Genomic DNA, 23,256 nt, shown 5'->3' with positions numbered 1-23,256 from the left:
GTACCTCGGGTTAAGTACTTAATTCTTTCTGGAGGTCCCTTCTTAACCTGAAACTGTTCCTAACCTGAGGTAGCACTTTAGCTAATGGGCCCTCCTGCTGCCGCCGCGGCACAATTTCTGTTCTCATCCTGAAGCAAAGTTCTTAACCCGAGGTACTATTTCTGGGTTAGCGGAGTCTGTAATCTGAAGCGTCTGTAACCCGAGGTACCACTGTAAATATAGCATCAGTCCCAGCACCAACCTTAACTACCTGCTACTGAGCAGAGCAGCTTGCTGTTCTTTAAAGTGAAAGAGGCGTGTGCCTGTGGGGAGGCGGCCCGGGGGGCTCATCAAATGGTAAGCAACCCCCTGCCCGACAGTGCTGTGGTCTTTGCGGGCCCCCTTTGCCAGCTCACAGAAGGTCTGCTAGCCCATTGCTACAGGGTGGAAGTGGTGGTAGTCGAGGGGGTTGTGCCCAGCCCTGGCGCTGAGGCTAGTGAGCAGCTTTTTGCTTCAGGGTCACAGGTTGCCCAGGGCTGTTACACGGCCGTGGTGTTTCATTATTGCTGGAGGAAGGCCTTTTGATTGGACGGACCCCTTGAGGTCCCGACTCACAGAAAACAGAAACCTTTCCAAGAAGCACAATACACTTTTCAGCAGCCCGCACGGATTCCTTGTTGCATTTCAGCTCCGTATAGACTCCTTTTCGCCAAGTACCTCTTTATAAGTGCCATTATATCCTGGAATGGTTTTCTCCAAAGGCCACCATTCACACAGTGAAGAGAAGCAGCTGTTGCTGCCAAACGCCTCTGCATCTTTTGAAAACATATGACTAGTTCTGATTTAAGGATGCTGTTTCTCGGTTCCTTTCACATTAAGCCCCGGTACAATTAACCTTGTCATAAAACCATCATTGTGTAACTCTTTAAAATTCTTGGCTCCCCACGGTGGCAGCAGTATTCAGTAAAGGTCCTGAGAGGCTGACATGCTGAGATAAGAGACAGTTTTAAAAGCAGTACTTGATCTGCAAGAATTTTGCTTTGTGTTACAAACAGCGCTAGAAGTGAGCAACATATGCCTTTTTGTGGTATTTGTGTGCAATTTCTTTGCTTTTAAATTTCCTTTTTAAAACCACTCTTCTGTTTTTGCAGGTATCCCAAGCTAGCTGCCAAGCACCGTGAATCAAATGCTGCAGGCATAGATATCTTCTCCAAATTCTCTGCGTTTATCAAAAACACAAAGCAGCAGGACAATGCGAGTAAGTTTGTGGGTGGTGAGGATACTCTTCCAGTACATCCGCATCCTTTGTGGGTGCTGGGAATGGGAGCACTCTGCAGGGGAAAGGGTTAAAGACTGTCTCACCGGGTCCCTAATCAGAAGTGTAGCTGACAGAGGCTGCTTAAAAACTTAAAACAACTCTGAGCATAGACCACTTGAGTCAAGTCTGCAGATACGTTTGTTTGGGAGGAGGGTTGTATTGCTCTCTGCTGGCCATTATGAAATGTACAGATCAGGGATGGGGAGAGTGTGGCCCCCAGGTGCTGCTGGGCTATGACTTGCACCCTTTCCTAGTGCTACTCATGTCAGGAGTTGGAGGCCACAGGTTCCCCACCTTAGGCATTAAAGGAAATAGCCTGAATATTCAGAAGAAGGTTGTGAACTGTAGAAGACATGCATCACATACACCTCACAGGTACACAGGGAACTGCCTCAGAACACTGGCCCACCTAGCTCAGTAATGCTTGTTGTTTTTTGAACTTAGAAAAGGCTTGTTTCCTTAGATACCTCTTTTTATTGCTCCTTACGAGGAGGAGGATGCATCTGCCGGCAGCCTGGCCACTTCCAGGGAAAGGAGGCCCCACCCCTCCTCTGGCCACAGGAGTGGAGCTGGCCAGGGCAAGAGCCAGAGGAGGCCTGGCTTAATAGTCTGCAGTATAGTGACTTTTATATCCACAGGGAAACGAAATAGTGTGTGCGATGCGCTTTATAGCGATAATTGTGTGATGCGCTTTATAGCGATATTTGCTTTATTGCGGTGGTCTAGAACCTGAAATATACAGCCAACCACACTCACTGGCGACTCCACTCCAGTGTTTGGGGCAGGGGATGTTTCCATCTCTACCTGGAGATACCTGAGATTGAGCTTGGGACCTTCCACATGCACTGAGTTCCAGCCCTTCCTCTCTCCTTCGTATTCTGGGCAGGTTATATATATATGGCAGGGGCAAATGTCTTTTGCTCACTTTACCTGAATAGTAATTTATATCAAAACCCCCCCCCCCTGCACTTTTGGTCCTTTTCTCCCATTTGTTTGGCTAGCTTTCCTGCCTTGAACATATGAAAGGTTTGCAGCAGGCTGGTTGGGGCTGTAAGCCCAGAAGCAAACACATTTCTTCCATATCAAAGTTCCACAACTTTTAAGCATCTTGAAAGAGAAGGAATTGATTCCAGATTCTCAGGATGTGGCAAGCTGTGTTTGAAGAAAGTGTGCATATTTATTATTTCATGCCAGTTCAATTACAGCCAACTTGATTCCTTCTACCCCCAACATCAGCCAAATCATTTTAATAACAGGCTTTCCTCGAGGCGTGATCTTCGCCACGTCCCATCTCAGCACGTAGCGTGACTCTACGCTTCGACTTTTTCCTGCAAAGTCCTAGTACTGTGGTTGACATAGCTAGAATTTAATTTCCTCACATCTGATACAAGAACAAAGAACACAGAGAAGATACAAATGAGAAGGATCTTGACATCCGTTTCCTAGAATCAGCTCTTTGAATTCCTATCTGATGGAGGCATATCTACACACAGACTAAAATTGACTTAACGGGTATTTCCTCTCCCCTGGGAACCATGGGAACTGTAGCTCTGGAAAGAAGGAAGGAGATTGCCAGCAGGTTTCTCAGCGACCCCTGCAAAATGAAATAAAAGACTTGGGATGCCTTACAAGAAGCCATGGGCAATAAATATGGCATTGAACTGCTAATACATGTAATGAGGTTGTGTCCATTTCACAGGAGTTATGCAGACTTCTCTGCAGGTTCTGGGGTACTGAAGGTCGACTCTTTATTACATGGCATGGGCCGAGACCAATCTAGTTCTCTGAGGGTGTGATGTCCTGGCCCATCACTTGCCAGCCCACAAAGAAAGAGGAGCATGGAGGGAGGGGTAGCTCCATGATGGGGAGAAAGATTAGACCATGGGTAGGCAAACTAAGGCCCAGGGGCCGGATCTGGCCCAATCGCCTTCTCAATTTGGCCCGTGAACGGTCGAAGAATCAGCATGTTTTTACTTGAGTAGAATGTGCCCTTTTATTTGAAATGCATCTCTGGGTTATTTGTGGGGCATAGGAATTCGTTCATCCCCCCCCCAAAAAAAATTGACTGCCCCCCCCACAAGGTCTGAGGGACAGTCTGAGGCCCCCTGCTAACAAAGTTTGCTGCCCCCTGGATTAGGGCCTTGCCCCATCTAACGTCTGCTTCTTCCTCAGAAAAGCAGCTTGTTAATCAGAAATTAGTGCCATTTGATATCCTCAGTATACCTGACCCCCCTAGTCCAAATTGGCAAACGCAAAGAATCCAACTGATTTCTGACAATTGCACAGGAGGTGCAGGTAAAAGCAGGCATTTATGTGCCAATGATCAGCTGAGTACTCAGGTGCTCCCCCCCCCACACCCCCGGCTGTTTATTTGCTGCTGAAGGAGATGGTGTAGAGCAGTGTTTCCCAACCTTGGGTCTCCAGCTGTTTTTGGACTACAGTTCCCATCATCCCTCACCACTGGTCTTGCCAGCTAGGGATGATGGGAGTTGTAGTCCAAAAACAGCTGGAGACACAAGGTTGGGAAACACTGGTGTAGAGAGCCACTAGCTGTTTGCAGCTGACTAATCTTTCCTAAAATTGTACTCACCTTGACTGAGAGAATGAGCCCTTTGATTTCATATGAGGGTTGTTTTTTTTAAATTTGTACTGAATTGAATATTTAATGGTGCCCCGTGTTGGTGGCCACCTTCATTAAGGTGTTCCAATGTTCTGCTCTTTGCTGAGCTGTCAGACCACCAGCATCGGTTTCATTCTGTGGAATTTCGAGCCGTCTGCCCAGAGGAATCCACTGGTCTGGCCTGGATTCAGATCAAGGCCCTAAAAATAAAAGAACATTATATCATTAATTTACATATGATTAACCCCTCCCCCCTCCCTCCCCGTTGCTGCATCATGTGGTCAGGTAAGAGAGGCGGGAAATGCCTATTGGCTATATATAGCAAAGAGTATGCTGCCAGAAGTTGGATACAATTTCCAGGAATACCTACATCAGTTTGACTCTAGCTTAGCAGTACTGACGTTGGCACATTTGCAGGAAGGCAAGTGGTGATTGACAGTGCTTGTCATGTGCGTTTTAAGGGTGCTCTTTCCTTTATCAAGCAACCACCAATTTCTGAAAGAATTTGTATTACTTGGAAGGTAGAGCTAACGGGTCTAGCTAGACCTGAAGAGGAAACCTTTGCATTGAAGAGTTACAGTGCATGGCATGGAGAATTCTCTCAAGTACAGTGATGGGAAGAACTGTGCAGCACAGGACAGAGTTCAGACATGGGAACCTTGCTAGGAAGCAGATGTGCACTTGAAGATGGTCAGAACCTGGTCGTTTATTATTTAAGGAAAAGGTTTAAAGTTACAAGGGATTTGATTTCAGGCTTTGCAAAAAGGAATTCTATTCACTTTTCAAAAGTGGGTAATTGAAATACAAACAAATTTTTCTCAAATATTTTTCAGGGATTTTGTTGTTTCATGTTTCTGAGGAGTCTGTGGGAAACTGAGGATTTATTCAGAGGCAGAAGTTGTCACTGTCTGTCAAGCATGGTAATTAATGCTGTGCCTGGAGGCTGCCAGTCAAATAAGGACTTGGCCAGCACTGATCCTGCCAAATCCAAGGTGAAGGGAATAGAGGAGAGAGGACAGGCAGGATGGGCCCAAAGAGAAACCACAGAGCTGCATCTCCATCTCAGCTGCTACCCTTCCATGGCTGGATCTTTCACCTTGCTTTGAAAGACGTAAAGGATCGGTACTCCCTCCCCCCCCTCCCGCTATATGGCTGAAAACAAGATATGAAGCAAAACTAATGACAAGAAAAGTACAGTGGTACCTCGGGTTAAGAACTTAATTTGTTCCAGAGGTCCGTACTTAACCTGAAACTGTTCTTAACCTGAAGCACCACTTAAGCTAATGGGGCCTCCCACTGCCACCACGCATTTTCTGTTCTCATCCTGAAGCAAAGTTCTAATTCTGGGTTAGCGGAGTCTGTAACCTGAAGCGTGTGTAACCCAAGGTAACAAGTGTTTCCAGTTGGGTTGTCAGCTTAGCCCTGCCTCTAGGATTTTGAAAACAGGCCGATGTGGAGAAATTAACAGAGGAAACCGGCCTGTCATGATGGGGCAAACTTTGAATGCAGAAAGTTTAGAATCAGAGCTCCCCACGCCCGCCCCCCATTGATGCCATTCACAAATCTTCACCCCATTTTGATTTGGGTCTGGACTGCTTTGAGTCTGGATCTGGCTTCCTCAGTCACCCTTTCCTTACCATTTCAACTGGCTTGTCAGTCAGGGCCTGTATTTAGGTGAAGCCATTTCTTCCTAGTGGACAGAACTGAATTGGGAGGCAGGAAAAACTGGACATGCCACAATCCCAAGATGGCCGTAACCCGTATTGATGGGGCTCAGGAATGTCATTTCTAAGGGCAGGTCCCACAGGACCTCTTGGGTGTCTTTCTAGCCCTCCCTGTTGCTGGCTACACGCCTGCACAGGAAGAAGGTTTTGTTGCCTGGGAAGGAAGGAGATTGGAAAAGGTATGCAGGCCATTGGGACTTCTTCACCATTCCTGCCAAATGCTCAAAGCAGCCAAATGGTTTTTTGGGTGTGCCACGGATGGTAGGTGTGTTGACCTTGTCTCCATGGCAGATCTGCTTAATTTGTGTTTCAGGCTTCTGTTAAAAGACATAGAGAAAAAGGCAAGAAAACATAGCAGGCCTAGTTTCCAGAAATGTACTGTGATATATATATTTAAGCTTTTAAAGTACAATGGTGCTGCCTGCCCATCCCATACTTTTTGTGCCTGTCTTTTGGTTTGTGGTCTGAGAGCTGATCCATATTTTCTCTCATCCCTCTGCTCTCCCACTGGAAGAAAACCGTTCTTTGGTGCTCAGTCGGAGCAAACAGCAATTCGGTTTTTCTGTGGACTACCCTTTGCTCCAATTAAGAGTTGAAGAGCTGGTTTTCCCTGAGAAAAGAGCCAGGCAAGAGGGAAACCACTTGGACCTGTACCTAGAAAGCGAAGTGGGGGTCAAGCCCTGACTGTATGTGTGTGTAGATGAATGGAATGTATGCCCCCTCCAGCACAGCATGGTCAAGGCCAACTGGTCGTGACTCTCCAGGGGGGCAAGGGAGCGTTTTGGTTTTGGGTCTCGCTCATGTACTTTTTTCAAATCAAAAGCAATTTATAGAGATATCAGTGGTGGTTTAAAAGTAAGTGATATGAAAGAAGAGAATCTTGTATTGTCATGAGGAATATTAAGAAATACATTCCGGTAACTGCTGAGTCTCTGTAAGACCTTGCACTTACATTTGACTTTTGTTCTTTTTGCAGTTGCATTCTTCTTCAGTGTGTACACAAAATGTGTCTTGTGTCTAGTAATGTGTCATCAAAAATCGTAAGCTAGCGTGTGACATGAACCCAGTGACAGGATGCTCCCCATGTGTCAAATGTGGTAGTTTTCTGGCATGGGGAATGCAGCAACAGCAAAGCCATCCGCTAAAATATGGAGTTTCCTTTATCAGAAATGGATTCTTTATCAGTTTGTACAGAAGCATAAAATAGAATATAAGAAGATGAAACCAATGGGACCTTCTTTTTGCAAATTGTTAATTGTTCTCTAGAACTCCAGGGGGCACTGTAGTACAGGCCAAGCACACTAGAAGATATTCCATTTTCCTGTGGCCATGGCCTAACACGTTTAGTAAAAATCCGAAATTACTTTGGGATGCCTGGTTTTCGAGGTATCTCCCGCTGCTCTTTGATCATTTAAATTGCACTGCACAGTCTGTGTAAACACACAGCAGCTTAATTTGGAATGCTGTAATGATCATCTTTCATTTATAAAATGTGGCTTTACATTTAGGTCTTGATTTTTCTCTTGCAGCATTAGCACTCGGCATGTGGTGTAAAGACATTTTTAAAGGAGGCAGATAAAGGGCCTTATCTACTAAGCACAGTTTCTTTCCAGAAAAGAAGCAGCAGCGCTTGCTGGGCCTGAGCATGTGGCTGCTAGAGAAATTCAAAGATTTGCACGAGATGCTTTACTCACTTGTTCCCCTCCGTTTCTGGCCCAGTTTATACTTAGTGGCAGTCCTCACACGAACATGGTACAAGCACAGGAAGGCACTGCTTGTTTGAAGTGGGGCCTCCATGAGGGGGCTGTGCTTGAATGTGGGGTATAAAGTCCTTTTCTACTCATGGTTTTGTTGTTTAGTCATTTAGTTGTGTCTGACTCTTCGTGACCCCCTGGACCAGAGCACGCCAGGCACTCCTGTCTTCCACTGCTTCCCGCAGTTTGGTCAAACTCATGCTGGTAGCTTTGAGAGCACTGTCCCACCATCTCGTCCTCTGTCGTCCCCTTCTCCTCTTTCCCAACATCAGGGTCTTTTCCAGGGAGTCTTCTCTTCTCATGAGGTGGCCAAAGTCTTGGAGCCTCAGCTTCAGGATCTGTCCTTCCAGTGAGCACTCAGGGCTGATTTCCTTCAGAATGGAGAGGTTTGGTCTTCTTGCAGTTCATGGGACTCTCAAGAGTCTCCTCCAGCACCAGAATTCAAAAACATCTATCCTTCAGTGATCAGCCTTCTTTATGGTCCAGCTCTCACTTCCATACATCACTACTGGGAAAACCATAGCTTTAACTATACGGACCTTTGTTGGCAAGGTGATGTCTCTGCTTTTTAAGATGCTGTCTAGGTTTGTCATTGCTTTTCTATTTGTTCCTCAGAGTACTGGCTGCAGATAAGCCAGTAGAGGAAGTAAGCTAGACTAGGGGAATGGATGGCGGTAGGGCAGCTGGGGGTGTCTGCTTCAGACAGGTAAATAGTAGTGGGAGGGTTCATCTTCCCCCACCTGCATGTGTTTTAGCTATCGGGTGGCGCTGTGGGTTAAACCACAGAGCCTAGGACTTGCTGATCGCATGGTCGGCGGTTCGAATCCCCACGGCGGGGTGCGCTCCCGTCGTTCGGTCCCAGCGCCTGCCAACCTAGCAGTTCGAAAGCACCTCTGGGTGCAAGTAGATAAATAGGGACTGCTTACCAGCGGGAAGGTAAACGGCGTTTCGTGTGCTGCGCTGGCTCGCCAGATTCAGCTTGTCATGCTGGCCACGTGATCCGGAAGTGCCTTCGGACAGCGCTGGCTCCCGGCCTATAGAGTGAGATGAGCACACAACCCTAGAGTCTGTCAAGACTGGCCCGTACAGGCAGGGGTACCTTTACCTTTTATAATAATGTACCTTCACCTGTTTTATATGTGGGTCAGCCAAACTAAGGTTAAAGAAATGGGACCATTACATCATAGAATCATAGAATCAGAGTTGGAAGAGACCACAAGGGCCATCGAGTCCAACCCCCTGCCAAGCAGGAAACACCGTCAGAGCACTCCTGACATATGGTTGTCAAGCCTCTGCTTAAAGACCTCCAAAGAAGGAGACTTCACCACACTCCTTGGCAGCAAATTCCACTGTCAAACAGCTCTTACTGTCAGGAAGTTCTTCCTAATGTTTAGGTGGAATCTTCTTTCTTGTAGTTTGGATCCATTGCTCCGTGTCCGCCTCTCTGGAGCAGCAGAAAACAACCTTTCTCCCTCCTCTATGTGACATCCTTTTATATATTTGAACATGGCTATCATATCACCCCTTAACCTCCTCTTCTCCAGGCTAAACATGCCCAGCTCCCTTAGCCGTTCCTCATAAGGCATCGTTTCCAGGCCTTTGACCATTTTGGTTGCCCTCCTCTGGACACGTTCCAGTTTGTCAGTGTCCTTCTTGAACTGTGGTTCCCAGAACTGGACACAGTACTCCAGGTGAGGTCTGACCAGAGCAGAATACAGTGGCACTATTACTTCCCTTGATCTAGATGCTATACTCCTATTGATGCAGCCCAGAATTGCATTGGCTTTTTTAGCTGCTGCGTCACATGGTTGGCTCATGTCAAGTTTGTGGTCAACCAAGACTCCTAGATCCTTTTCACATGTACTGCTCTCAAGCCAGGTGTCACCCATCTTGTATTTGTGCCTCTCATTTTTTTGCCCAAGTGCAATACTTTACATTTCTCCCTGTTAAAATTCATCTTGTTTGTTTTGGCCCAGTTCTCTAATCTGTCAAGGTCGTTTTGAAGTGTGATCCTGTCCTCTGGGGTGTTAGCCACCCCTCCCAGTTTGGTGTCATCTGCAAATTTGATCAGGATGCCCTTGAGTCCATCATCCAAGTCGTTGATAAAGATGTTGAATAAGACCGGGCCCAAGACAAAACCCTGTGGCACCCCACTAGTCACTCTTCTCCAGGATGAAGAGGAACCATTGATGAGCACCCTTTGGGTTCGGTCAGTCAGCCAGTTACAAATCCACTGAGTGGTAGCATAGTCAAGTCCGCATTTTACCAGCTTCTTTACAAGAATATCATGGGGCACCTTGTCAAATGCCTTGCTGAAATCAAGGTAGGCTACATCCATTTGGTCCTAAAAGTCTATAAATTGTATCCCAGATATTGCTTCACCCTGCACATTTTAGGATCTCAGTAATTTCACCCACAATTATATTACCTACATGGAAACGTTTAAGAATTTGATAAATAACTTTGATGGAAGTATCTTTTCATGTCTGATTTAATTTTTTTTTAAATGATATTTATTAAAGTTTTCAATAACAACACATAAATACAAACAACAACAATAAAAACATACACAAACATAAAACAACAGGTATAATTTCAAATCTTTTCTCAGCCTATTTTCCCCGACTTCCTCATACCTCCCCGTTCTGTATTCTAATTTCATTATCCAATCAGCAAATTCATTCTCTTATTTCCCAATTTTTTTTAATAATTCCATTCCTTTTCCTAATCAATCTCTCTGGATACCACATCATTTTTAAAACCATGTCATTCTAGCCTTCATTAATTTTGTAGTGTTTATTAAGATAATCTTTAAATTTCTTCCAATCTTCTTCCACTGTCTCTTTCTCCTGGTCTCGGATTCTGCCCGTCATCTCTGCCAGTCCCATGTAGTCTGTCATTTTCATCTGCCATTCTTCCAAGGTGGGTAGATCTGGTGTCTTCCAATACTTTGCGATAAGGATCCTTGCTGCTGTTGTGGCATACATAAACAAAGTTCTATCCTTCTTTAACACCACATGGCTAACCATACCCAGGAGAAAGGCCTCCGGTTTCTTCAAGAAGGTATATTTAAATACCTTTTTCATTTCATTATATATCATTTCCCAGAAAGCCTTAATCCTTGGGCACGTCCACCAGAGGTGAAAGAATGTACCTTCATTTTCTTTACACTTCCAACATTTATTATCTGTTAAGTGGTAAATTTTTGCAAGCTTAACTGGAGTCATGTACCACCTATAAATCATTTTCATAATATTTTCTCTCAAGGCGTTACACGTCGTGAATTTCATACCGGTGGTCCACAACCTTTCCCAGTCAGCAAACATAATGTTATGTCCAATATCTTGCGCCCACTTAATCATAGCTGATTTAACCGTTTCATCCTGCGTGTTCCATTTCAGCAACAAGTTATACATTTTTGACAAATTCTTAGTTTTGGATTCTAACAACTCTGTTTCCAATTTGGATTTCTCCACCTGGAAGCCAATTTTCCTGTCCATCTTATACACTTCCAATATTTGATAATAATGAAGCCAGTCTCGCACTTTGTCTTTTAATTTTTCAAAACTCTGCAATTTCAGTTTATTTCCCTCCTGTTCTAAAATTTCCCAATATTTCGGCCAAATAGATTCCATATTAATCTTTTTCACTGCTTTTGCCTCCAATGGTGAGAGCCACCTTGGAGTTTTATTCTCCAGTAGATCTTTATATCTAGTCCAAACATTATACAATGCTTTCCTGACAATGTGGTTTTTAAAGCCTTTATGAACCTTAACCTTGTCATACCACAAATATGCATGCCACCCAAAGAAATTGTTAAAACCTTCCAAGTCTAAAGTGTCAGTGTTCTCAAGAAGCAGCCAATCTTTCAACCAGCAAAAAGCTGCTGATTCATAGTAAAGATTCAAGTCTGGCAGGGCAAATCCCCCCTTTCCTTTGCATCAGTTAAAATCTTAAATTTTATTCTGGGTTTTTTGCCCTGCCAGATAAATTTAGAAATATCTCACTGCCATCCCTTGAAACACTCCATCTTATCAACGATTTGCAATGTTTGGAACAAGAATAACATTCTAGGCAATACATTCATTTTGATCATGTCTGATTTAATAAGGGCTCCCCCCCCCCAAGCTGGAACTCAGTTCTGGCCTCTCTCAGTTGGGTGCCATTGTCATTATAAGAGAACAAGGGTTCATGGTGAGTTTTGGCACCTCTTTTTCTAGAAAAATATCAGATGATTTAATGTTTAAAAATTATAATTATTTGATTCAATTCTACCTGCATGCAAAGAGGAAAATAAATTTCAGAGCAGTTTGTAAGGAGCAATTGTTATATTTTATTATTACAACATTATTTATATGTTGCCTTATACTCAAAAGGCTCAGTGTGACTTACAAAGTAAAAAAAGAAAGGTTAAAAACTTACAACAGCAATAACAATTAAAATAACCATTGCAAGTGATCACAAGGAGCCTCTCTCCAGGTATACTTTTCCTGGTTGCCATTCTGAGGTGAGTGCTGGACTAGGTGGGTCTTAGATCTCAGTTATATTTATATGTATGGATTACTCCGTTGAGGAGTGGAAAGAGGGGAAGGAACCCCCAAGTAAATCAAGGTGTGTCTGTGCACATGTGCTCCGTAACGGAAGCGCTTTCTGCTGGGTGCTAGTGCCAACTTAGTTCTCTCTTTTTTAAATATATATATATATATATATACATATATATTCATTTTCAAAACATTTTAATACAATCAATTCACATTTTATCACACATTCATCAATTTTTGACTTCCCTCAGTTTCTCTGCCAATCTTTCGTTTAAATTTATATTGTTAACGCATTTCTAAACTTATTATTGCCTTTAAAAATCACCTCTCCCTTCTTACTCTCTTTTTTACAATATTTCTTAATTTTTCACAGAGTCTCTTGAAAACCAACAAGCGTTATCTGTACATCACATATGCTTTTCAGATATTCTGTAAATCTCCCCCAGTCCTCGATGAACTTTTGGTCTCTCTGGTATCGAATCTTCCCTGTTAGTTTGTCCAATTCTGCGTATTCAGTCAATTTCGTTCTCCATTCTTTCACCGTTGGAATTTCTTTCTGCTTCCATCTTTGCGCCAGAAGTATTCTTGCTGCTGTTACTCCGTATTGGAAAAGTGTACAATCTTTCTTATTAATTTCATTACCTACCAATCCTAGTAAGAAGGCCTCCGGTTTCTTAACATATATCATTTCCCAGAAGCCTTTCACCCTTTTACACTCCCACCACATATGATAGAAAGTTCCTTCTTTTTCTTTACATTTCCAACACTTATTGCATGTTTTATACATTTTAGCCAGTTTTACTGGCGTTATATACCATCTGTATACCATTTTCATTATATTTTCCTTCAACGCAGTACAGGCTGTAAATGTTAACCTCTCATTCCATAATTTCATCCAATCATCATATTGTATATTATACCCGAAATCTCTGGCCCAATGTATCATTACCAATTTGACCTCTTCATCTTTTGTATGCCATTCCAGCAACATTTTATACATTTTTGACAATTTTTTATACTCATTATTCAATACCTCTGTTTGATATTTTGATTCTTTTTCTTCATATCCACGCTCTTTACAATCTTTTTTGAACATTTCATTGACCTGATAATAATGCAACCAATCATAAACAAATTCTTTCACATCTTCATAAGATTTCATTTTCCATTTCCCCCCTCTCTTACTATCAATTCTCCATATGTTATCCACCCCACCCCCCTCATATTAATCTTTTTCACACTCATCACTTCTAGTGGTGAAATCCAGTAGGGGAGTCTTGGTTCAAGCAAATTTGTATACCTCTCCCATACCTCTATCAGCGATCTTCGGGAGATGTGGTTTTCAAACCCTTTATGAATTTTCTTCTTTTCATACCATAAATATGCATGCCAACCAAATCTATTATCAAAACCTTCTAAGTCCAACAACTCCCCATTCTCTAGTTTAATCCATTCCTTTAACCAACAGAGGCATGATGCTTCATAATATAATTTCAAGTCTGGCAGAGTGAAGCCGCCTCTTTCTTTCGCATCAGTTAGTAACTTAAACTGAATCCTTGGTTTCTTGCCCTGCCAGATATATCTTGAAATTGTTTTTTGCCATTCTTTAAATACTAATGCCCCCCTGATCATTGGTAGTAATTGAAATAAAAATAACATCTTTGGCAGCACACTCATCTTAATCGTAGATATTCTCCCCCAAAAAGATAATTTCAATCTTCCCCACACCTCCAGATCCCTTTTTATTCCATTCCAAACAGGTAAGTAATTGTTTTGAAACAAATCAATATTCTTGGGAGTTAACCATATTCCTAAATACTTCACTTTATTCACCACTTCAATCCCTGTCTGTTGTTGTATTACCTCTATTAGTTCTTGATTCATATTTTTAGCAATAATTTTGGTCTTTCTTTTATTTAAGTAAAATCCTGCAACTTGACCAAATTGATCTATTCCTTCTAAAATTCTTTTAACACTTCCCGCTGGTTCTTCTACCGTTATTACCAGATCGTCCGCAAACGCGTTGACTTTATATTCATTTTTTCCTACAGACACCCCTTTTATTTCTTCATTTTTCGGTGCCAACTTAGTTCTCAAGCTGACTTCTCATGGTCTCCACTCGAGATCTGCATGGCTTCAGCACAGAGACTCCTGAAGTTGTCATCCAAAGCAAGATTAGCCAAGGGTACAAAACCTGCCCCATGGCAAAAACAATATCTAGATGAGCAGTTTACTTGCTGAAGATGAATTTATAAAGAAAATTAAGGGGGTTGAAATCTGCATTAGGGTATTACTTGTCCAGATTATGTGAAGTTTAACTAAGATGTGGTCTTTAAATCAGACTGCCTAATGAAGCGGAATGGTTTGATTTTGTTGCATTTTACCTTAATTTTCTGTTCCAAAGTAGTGGGAACAAACCAGAAAAATGCAATAGACCTCATGCAATATGCTATGAATCTGGAAGTGATCAAGAAAGGTGGTGTGTGTGTGTTTTAAGGAAAAATAAATCTCAGATTGTTTGTGTGAGACTGAATATTTATGTACAGTTTCCCCTTTTCACTCATTGCATATTTCATCCAATTCATTTGTGTGTGTTATGGGATAAATCTTGTGTGGGTGGAAAAGAGCAGTAAAAAGAAAAGGCATCAATCAGTGGCCAAAGGTAGCAGCAGTCACGATTCATTTTGTACACAGGTCATAGTTTGTTAAACATGCCTCCGCGTGACAATTAAGCAGCTTGCAGGTTTACAGAGGTCATTTTGGGGTGGCTTCATATTGCAGCCTGAAAGGAAGCCTGCTTGCCTTAGGAAAAAAGAGAGCCCTGAAGCGTTGCCAGGAAGGCTTCAGCCATTCCCATATGTGGCTGCATGAACTACTTTCCCTCATAACTAGTAAGGAGTTACATAACGGAGGCAGAAGAACTCGCCCTCATTTGTTTGAAAAGTGGCTTCTGTTCTCAAGAATTGTTGGGTCATTGCCTGGAAAGATATTCTTGTTGGTCCATGATGTTTCCATCCAGCCCTGTCCATCAAATGGTTAACACGGAGGTCCAGACCCTCAAGGCAATGAGTAGCTTTGGGCCAGTTATTCTCTCTCACCCTCTCCTACCTCACAAGGTTATTGTGAAGATAAAATGAATTGTACGGGTGCGCCTCTGTTTTGCACGCTGCCCTGAGGAAAGGGTGGGATAGAAAATAAAAGAATGGATCAGGCTCAAGGCCAGTCGGAACAAAAACATCTTTGGCTGCTTCCAGAAGGTCTTCAGGCTGAAAAGAGAGGCCTCCCTGGCAAGGAGCTCATACCACCAAGAAGCCCTGAAGATCCTCAAAATGGGCTCATAGGACGGAATGTGGTCTTTCAGGGAACCTGCTCTCAAGCCATTGGGGCTTCGTAGGTTATACCTAGTTATTTGAATTGTACCTAGAAACAGATGGGTAGGAAGCCTGCCATGCTGGAGTCAGGCTAAGACCGTCCCAGGTAGTTGAATGGTTGCAGCGTTCTGAAATTTCTGGACATTTTCCAGACATTCACACAGAGTGTGTTATAGTCCAAATAAGATGCAGTTAAGTTGTACTGCCTCACTATAGCCAGATCGGACATCTCTACATGTCCGATCTGCTCCCACACTGCTAGTTTGTTTCATTCCTCCTCCCTGGTCCTTTTACATGCCTTTCTTCCTCCCATAACAGCATCCCTTTCTTATCCCATTCCTTTTTATATTCGCTTTCTCTCTAATAAATGTTCCCCTTTTATGTCCAATTTCCTTTAACAAGTCCTCCAGCCTTCCCTCCCCCCCCCAAAAAAGGCTATGGCAAAACTAGGGGGCAGGCAAGCAAGGGAGAGAGTCCCTGGGCAGACTGTGGGGCTCTGGGTGCTGCTGGCCCCCCCCAAAGTGGCCCAAGGTTCAGTGGCAGGGATGCACTGCTCTATCCTGCATGATTTTTTTTTGGGGGGGGGGATATGGGTCTGTCTTATGCAAATGTCTGAATAGCTGTGCAAGATACAGTTAATATAATTGGAGGCTTGGTGTCTGTCTAGTTCCCGGAATAGTGTTGCCGTCATAAAAACACTGCTCTTTCTCTAAAATGGGAATGGCCAGTTGGCGACATGGGGCCAGACTCATCTCCAAAAGCAAATTTTATCTGCCTCTTCAGTCGCACACCAAATTGTGAAAATTATGAAATCTTTACATTTTGAAAAAAGTTACTCACTGGCAGTATTTTTCTTCTGTATTTTATATGCAACGCCTGAGCAGGTGTGCCCCATAGCTTTAGAAACCTTGAGCGCTGGGTGGGTTCATCTCTATTGTGGAGCCAGAGAACAGGTGAGGGCGAAGGAGTCAGACTTGTGTGGAGAAATTTGCACCGTCAGGAGATCCGAGAGGGTGCTGGGCATGCTTCTTCTAAGAGACAGAATATAAGCCATGCTCTCCATTTCCTCTCCACCACCTCCTCAAATGGGAATAGGAAGCAGATGGGCAAGCCTATCTGAAGACGGCCACCACTGAAAAATAGATGGTTGAGCCAGGATTTCAAAAATCCAATTGAGTTAAATTAAGTAAATAACTTGATTTTGAATGGGACAGTAAAACAATATTATTCTTTGCTTACCGTGCAAGGAAAACCTTTTATTCAATCGGTGTTAATAGGTTCGAAAAAGAAAAGGGAATTCTCCATATTTCCAGGGCTGCCCTAATAATAGTGTTCTCTGCACCCTGCCAATATTGTCATTTCAGTGTGGCTTGCATAGAAAAATGCAGCCGAAGGAGATTAATCGGGCAGTAGAATATCAAGTGCAAAAATTAAATTTAGGGTTTATTAAATTAGAGATAGTAACACTTTTGTCTGAGAAATGGCAATACTTCAATCACTTTATATCACTGCTTTAAAAAATGATAAATGGGCCCTTGTTCTGGTGTGTGTTATAGTTCCTTAAAAGGCCTGCTTTTGTGCATGGCTCCTTGCCAGCCTTGAACACAAGCCTTGCAGAGTTGCCCAAGTCAGAGGGGGAGATGTTCCAGGAGGGGGGGACGTGGAAAAGACCCTTTCCCACCACCTCCAGGAAGACAAAGCTGACAGCCCAATGGCACCTCCTCGGGGAAGAACTTTCATAGGGCACTGGACCAGCCGGTTCACCCTAATGCCTTTGAAGACCTGAAGAAATAAGTTTTTGTCATTCCCCCCCCCCCTTTGTACTTGTGCACCTTCCCTGACAGGTTAAGGCCAGGAGATGTCATTGAATCCCATGGAATTCAGTTGTGACATGGATTGATTCCTCAACCTGATTCCACCAATATATGATTCATTTCCAGTCATTGGGATACAGAGTTTCATTCACAATTTCCCCAAAATGCTGCCCCTTGCCCACCCCTGGTTTTCCCTGTCATCTCTCTCAGCCCTGAAGGATAAATATTTACAATTTAAATCTAAAAGAAGAACATGGTAAGAGATTATGTGTTGTAGCAGGAAACGGGTTGCTGGGCATTTTCATTAAAGTGATTTCAGCAGAACCAATGCAAAGGGGCAACTTTGGAAGTAGGAAAAGTAGAGCCATTTAGCAGAAACAACATATTCTCAAATTTTAGAAATGGAAAAGAGAAGAGAGTTGTGATGATAGGCAGCTTGGATCTAATGACAGCTTATTTAAGGCAGGTAATATGCCTATAAGATCTACCTGTGCGAGACAATAAAACATTTATTGGTATAAATAATCTTATTAACATATCCTGGTGCTTTAACCTTAAGTATTACTGTCGGTTCTTCAATATACAAAAGACTCCGTATGTGTATTTAAGAGGGGGAAGTTATAAGTTTAAATCAAAAGGGATTTGCACTGTATGGGAACGGCACTGTTCACTGATATCTTCATTCTCAGTCTCCACTTTGTCTCCCCTTCTCTTGCCATACAGCTAAGGTTGCATTCAGCCCATCCCTCCCTCACTCTCATTTATCAATCAGCCTTGGCTAGTGATGTAATCTGTGATGCTGTCTCACTTTGTTCATTTTCTGTGAATTATTCAGCCCATCTCACTTTGCAGCTTGTTCACTTTTGAAATTTTGATGTTTCATAAGATTCCATAATTGTTTTTGAAAACTTCAATGTGTGTTTCATCACATTAATTCCAGCCATATAACAGATAACATATTTCTGTTTGTGTAATTTTGCTTAATTTTACTATGATCTATGTTTATGTGGAAAGGAGATTACCTGTGGAAAGTGGTGCCAACCACTTTTATTATTATGAAAACGGCTTTTACAAATATATCATTTTGTGAATAATATAGTTCACAGCATCATCATTTCTCGAATGCTCCTGGAATCTTGCTCAATGTGTGCTTGCTTTGATGAGAGCATGAAATAGAGAATTATGTGGCATTTTATAAAGAATTTTTTTAAAAGATGAACTTCACATTTTTAGCTTTGACTTACAACAGCAGGACTTTGTGGGGTTTGCCTGATCATTTGAGGGGGGCTCAGCCCTCTCCCCCTGGACAATTTAGCAAAAGCTCTACCTGCCTCACTCTGGCCCTCTGGCTTTTGGGGAAGTTTTTATAAGGTAAAAAATAACAGTCTCTTGGTTTTTTTATTTTTTAGTATAGGTAAGTTCTGTCATTTATAGCTTGGATCCCCCCCAAACAACAACAACAACAACAACAACAACAACAACAACAACAGAGATTCTCTGTGTTTGTAAAGCTTGTTCATAGCTTTTGTCTGTTAGTCAACTAAAGGTTCAGTTGTAACTCGATGCGTGATACACAGCGCTGCCTCTGGAGACAGTTCGGAAACTTCAGCTGGTGCAGAATTCAGCATCCAGATTGCTCACCAGGAACACATGACACCGATCCTGGCCTGACTGCACTGGCTGCCAATTACCGGTAGTTCCTAGGTCCAATTCAAAGTGCTGGTTTTGACCTATAAAGCCTTAAATGGCTCAGAATTGCAATACTTCAAGGACTGCCTCTCTCCATATAAACCACAATCATCCTCCTTTGTGTGCCGCCTCCATGTGAAGTCCGGAAGGTGGCAACAGGAGAATGGGGCCTTTTCTGTAGTGGTTCCCCATTTGTGGAATGCTCTCCCTAGGGAGATTCACCTGGCACCTTCATTTTACATATTTAGGCACAAGGCAAAAAAGTTCCTCCTCAACCATGTTTTTGGCTGATTAATATTCTGCAGCCTTTAAAATGTGTTTGTGAGAGGGGGGGATTTAAATTTGATAAATCATCATCATCATCAAAATCTACTGTGCAGCAAAATCCTAATTGCAATTACTCAGAAGTAAGTCCTATTGAGTTTAATGGGATTTATTCCTAGGTAAATGTGCATAGTATTGAACCTTAGCCCCCGTTTGTCTGTTGTTGACTCCCCATGACTCTTTCATAGCATTTGATTTTGTTGTCAGATTACTCGTCTGATATATTCTAAGATCCTGGTCATGCAAGGCCGGGCAGTTTGGCATCACAGACCCCTCTTCGAATCGTCTGAATGTTGTGAAGGCAAAGATACTGAACTAAGATTTCAATACTTTTTTATTTAAGTGGCACAGAGATTTTTATCATTGCAAAGTTTTAGAAGGAGAGAGAATGGCTGGAGCAGAGAGATGAGATTCATTCTGCATTTTGGGGAATGTCCAAAAATAGCAGTGCCATGATGAAGCGCCAAGCCAACAGCCGGCTTGTGATTGCTCTGTATGAGACCAGAAGCTCAATGTAATAGTCCCTAGTATCCCAAAAATGTTCTAAGGTTTCCAGGGTGGTGTGTAGAAGATAGGATTTTGGACTTTCCTTTTCTTTTGTGTGTCCCACAGTCAGTCTTTATTAGTGAAGACTAGGATTCATCACCCCAACAGTACATAGGCCAGACACACAACTATCACAAGCTTTGCCAGCAGACGAGGTCCAAAGTTTTCTGTATATGGCTGTGAACCTTATTGGAAAATCTGTTTTATTTACTCTTCTCTTTATTTGTTTCTTGTCACAGGCCTGGAGAGAGGTTTAACAAAGGCTTTGAAGAAACTGGATGACTATCTGAGAAATCCCTTACCTGAAGAGATAGATGCAAGTAGCACAGAGGTGGAGAAAGTGTCGAAACGCAAGTTCCTGGATGGGGATGAGCTGACTCTTGCCGACTGCAACCTTCTGCCCAAACTTCATGTTGTCAAGGTGAAAAGAATTTGTCTTCAGAACAGGCACCTCTTTGCCACCATTCCTCTCATGGTTTTACATGCTTTGCATTTCCCTGAGCAGCGAGAAGCCTAGGAGAAGGAGCCCTACATAAACCTTTGGATGAGAGGGAGATCACTGCAGCCTTTGGTGACTTGTCTTATTTACAAAAGTCCCAGCAGAGCACATTGCAAACACGGCAGATTGCTCAAGCTGGCAGCATAACTGCTAAACCTGCATGAGATCCCCAGGTTCCCTGCCCAAGATTCACAGGTGGGGACCTCCACGCCACCTCCAGACATGCCAAGTTCATAGCTGATGCTGCTCAAATTCAGTAAGCAGCCTTCATGACTTCTGCCTACACAGGCAGACTGCACCCTGTAGGAAGATTTCCCCTTGAGAAAATATCTTCACCATTGAGCCCATTAAGGAATATCAGCTGATCGCTCTTGATAATCAACAAGCAATCAGCTTTGCAAAGGATGGTCAGCAGTTCCTTGGTGCTCTGACCTCACTTATCTTCCAGTGTCTTACTACTCTGCAGTATCTTTTCAATCAGCAGGATCAGTAGAAACCCAATACACTTCTGGTACTCGGGGTCAGGTCAAAATTTTGATGCCAGCAACATAAAAACCAAAAGGGCACTTCTAACTGAATCAACATGGCACGCGGTCTAAACATACCCAGCTCCCTCAGAAATCTTGGTTTCCAGACCCTTGACCATCTTGATCGCCCTTGTTTCAGCTTGTCAGTATCCTTCTTAAATTGTGGTGCCGAGAACTGGACATAGCATTCCAGGTGTGGTGTGGTCTGGCCGCAGCAGAATAAAGTGGCACTATGACTTCCCTTGATCTGGACACTAGACTTCTGTAGATGCAGCCTAGAATAGCATTAGCTCCCCCCCACCTTTTTCCCCTTTTGCTGCATCACACTGTTGACTCATGTTAAGCTTGTGGTCCACCAAGACCCCTAGATCCTTTTCAAATGTACTGCTAGTAAGTCAGCTGTGAGCCACATTCAGCCTTATATTTGTGCATCTAGTTCTTCATACCTAAGTGCATAACCTGACATTTGTCCCCACTGAAATTCCGTTTTTTAGTTTGGGCCTGGTTCTGCAACCTATTAAGGTCATTTTGAATCCTGATTCTGTCTTCTGCGGCATTAGTTGCTTCTCCTAGGTTTGTCTTGTCTGCAAATTTGATGAGCATCCCCTCAATTCCAAATCCACCTAACAGTTTCCTCATTCAACCAATATTTTGCCAGCTTCCTCGTATGATGGAACTTGCTTGTTCTTCCTCTTGCTTTGAGCATAGACAAAGAAAGCTTTAAAAAAAATCTCTCTTGCAAGTGGGACCTTGTTTTGAGCTTTGGACCACCTGAGCTCCCCCCTGCAACTGTTGGCTTCTTGTGTATACTCCTCCTTTGTGATTTCCCCTTTCTTCCATTTCATATATACACCCTTCTTAAATCTAAGCTCATCTATAAGCTCCTTATGCATCCACACTGGTATCTTTAGATGCCTCCCACTTTTCTTTCTTGTTGGAATTATCTGCATTTAGGCCTTCAATATTTCTCCTTTAAGAAACTCCCATCCATCTTGGACTCCCTTCTCTCTGAGTATTTCGGACCATGGGATCTCACCCAGTAGCTCCTTCAGCTTTTTGAAATTGGCCTTCTTAAATTCTTTTCTCCTGCCTCTGTATCATGAAACCCAGGAGGACATGATCACTTCCTCCCAAGTTTCCCAGTACTTCCACTTGCATGGCGAGGCCCCGGGTCCCACAGTTCCCTTATATAATAAACACACATGGACATGGATAATTTAGGTTAATGGGCTAAAATAGGGCACAACTTTATTGGTTACAGATGTGAGCAGTTTGACTTAGGCATTGGGTAAGACCAGGCTATATCCTGACTCCTGTCCATCTGCAAGGAGTCACACTAAGGGTAGACATACGTCCAATCGGGGCATCCCCAGGGTCCCCAATGGGTCGTGGCATGGCCCTAGCCCATGACCAGGCTTCAGACAGGATCCAAACACCCCTGGATCTTTTAACAGGATACCCTTATTGAGGAGGGGTAGGCAGAGCTTACAACATCCCCTCCCATCACAAAGGCTTGCCTCACAAAGTTGTGACAATTGTCACAGTGATGCGGGCAGCATCCCTCCCCCCTCCCGTTGGGTCACTGGGAGGTCCCGGGTGCCCTCCTGCAAGACCGGCCCCCGGGGAAGGGGAGCGGACTTCTCCAATTAGTTCTTCTCTGTTTGTGAGGACCAGGTCCAAACTAAATGATCCCCTTGATGCTTCTTCCACCTTCTGGGAAATGAAATTGTCAGCAAGACAATGGAGGAATTTGTTGGACCTTTCATTCTTGGCAGAGTTTGCGTTCCAACAGATATTGGCTAAAGTCTCCCATGACTATTTTATCTTGTATTTTATCTTGCAAGATCTTGGACAGCAGGGGGGGGCGGTTTTGTCCATATGTTACAAAACTTATTAATAATACTCATGTATTAAAAGCAGGTTTTTGGGGGGTCTTCATTCTAGATTGTAACGAAGAAATATAGAAACTATGAGTTTCCAGCAGAAATGACGGGACTTTGGCGATACCTGAAAAATGCTTATGCTCGGGATGAATTCATCAACACTTGTGCTGCGGACAAAGAAATTGAAATAGCTTATGCTGATGTAGCCAAACGGCTCAGCAAATTCTAATCAAAATCTATTTCACTGGATGGCTGGAAATAAACTTATCTGTTCCCTCGAGAAAATGCAAGGTGGCAATGCAGAAGAGGAAACATTACTTCTGAAATGTGTACTAATTCGCTGGAACAAATTTTATCATTTATGACCAGTGTTTTGAAATCACCATGTTTGATTAAATAGCCTCCTGCTAACAGTACATTCTATAGCTAGAAATTTCAAAGTTAAGTAGAACACGAATGTAAAGAAATATTTGGGTTTGGTGTATTTCTACCTTTTAACATGGACCCTTGATGTGTTCTATTTAAAAATACACCGTCAATAGCATTGGAGGGGAAATAGGACTGACAGTAAGAAAGGGGACATTGTCGTGCGGGGAGCATAACTTCAGGGAATTGGAAGCATCTTTCGAAGCATGTCCTGCCCTCCTAGAGCAAGGAGACAGTTCTG

At 43.1% G+C, this 23,256-nt stretch overlaps 1 protein-coding gene and 1 long non-coding RNA gene across 4 annotated transcripts in view; one reads left to right on the top strand and one right to left on the bottom strand.

Moving 5' to 3' along the window:
* The window catches only part of CLIC5 (chloride intracellular channel 5), a 59,409-nt gene extending 36,404 nt beyond the window's left edge, over window positions 1–23,005 (top strand). For all 3 annotated transcript variants that reach the window (XM_081906468.1, XM_081906469.1, XM_081906470.1), the window contains exons 4-6: window positions 1,131–1,237; window positions 19,920–20,101; window positions 22,651–23,005. In XM_081906468.1, the coding sequence (XP_081762594.1) occupies window positions 1,131–1,237; window positions 19,920–20,101; window positions 22,651–22,818 (457 nt within the window). In that variant the 3' untranslated portion in view covers window positions 22,819–23,005. The remainder of the gene's footprint in view (window positions 1–1,130; window positions 1,238–19,919; window positions 20,102–22,650) is intronic.
* Window positions 2,451–5,728, bottom strand: LOC309367381. Its single transcript, XR_014167111.1, has 3 exons — window positions 5,555–5,728; window positions 3,888–4,117; window positions 2,451–2,891 (listed from the first exon to the last, which is right to left on the bottom strand). It is a non-coding gene; the product is annotated as an uncharacterized lncRNA (long non-coding RNA).
* Window positions 23,006–23,256: the final 251 nt, after the last annotated feature.

This window comes from Podarcis melisellensis, assembly GCF_964234715.1.
Source record: "Podarcis melisellensis genome assembly, chromosome: 3".
Taxonomy (NCBI): domain Eukaryota; kingdom Metazoa; phylum Chordata; class Lepidosauria; order Squamata; family Lacertidae; genus Podarcis; species Podarcis melisellensis.
Note: the sequence above shows the minus strand (reverse complement) of the source record. Positions and strands in the feature narration are given on the sequence as shown.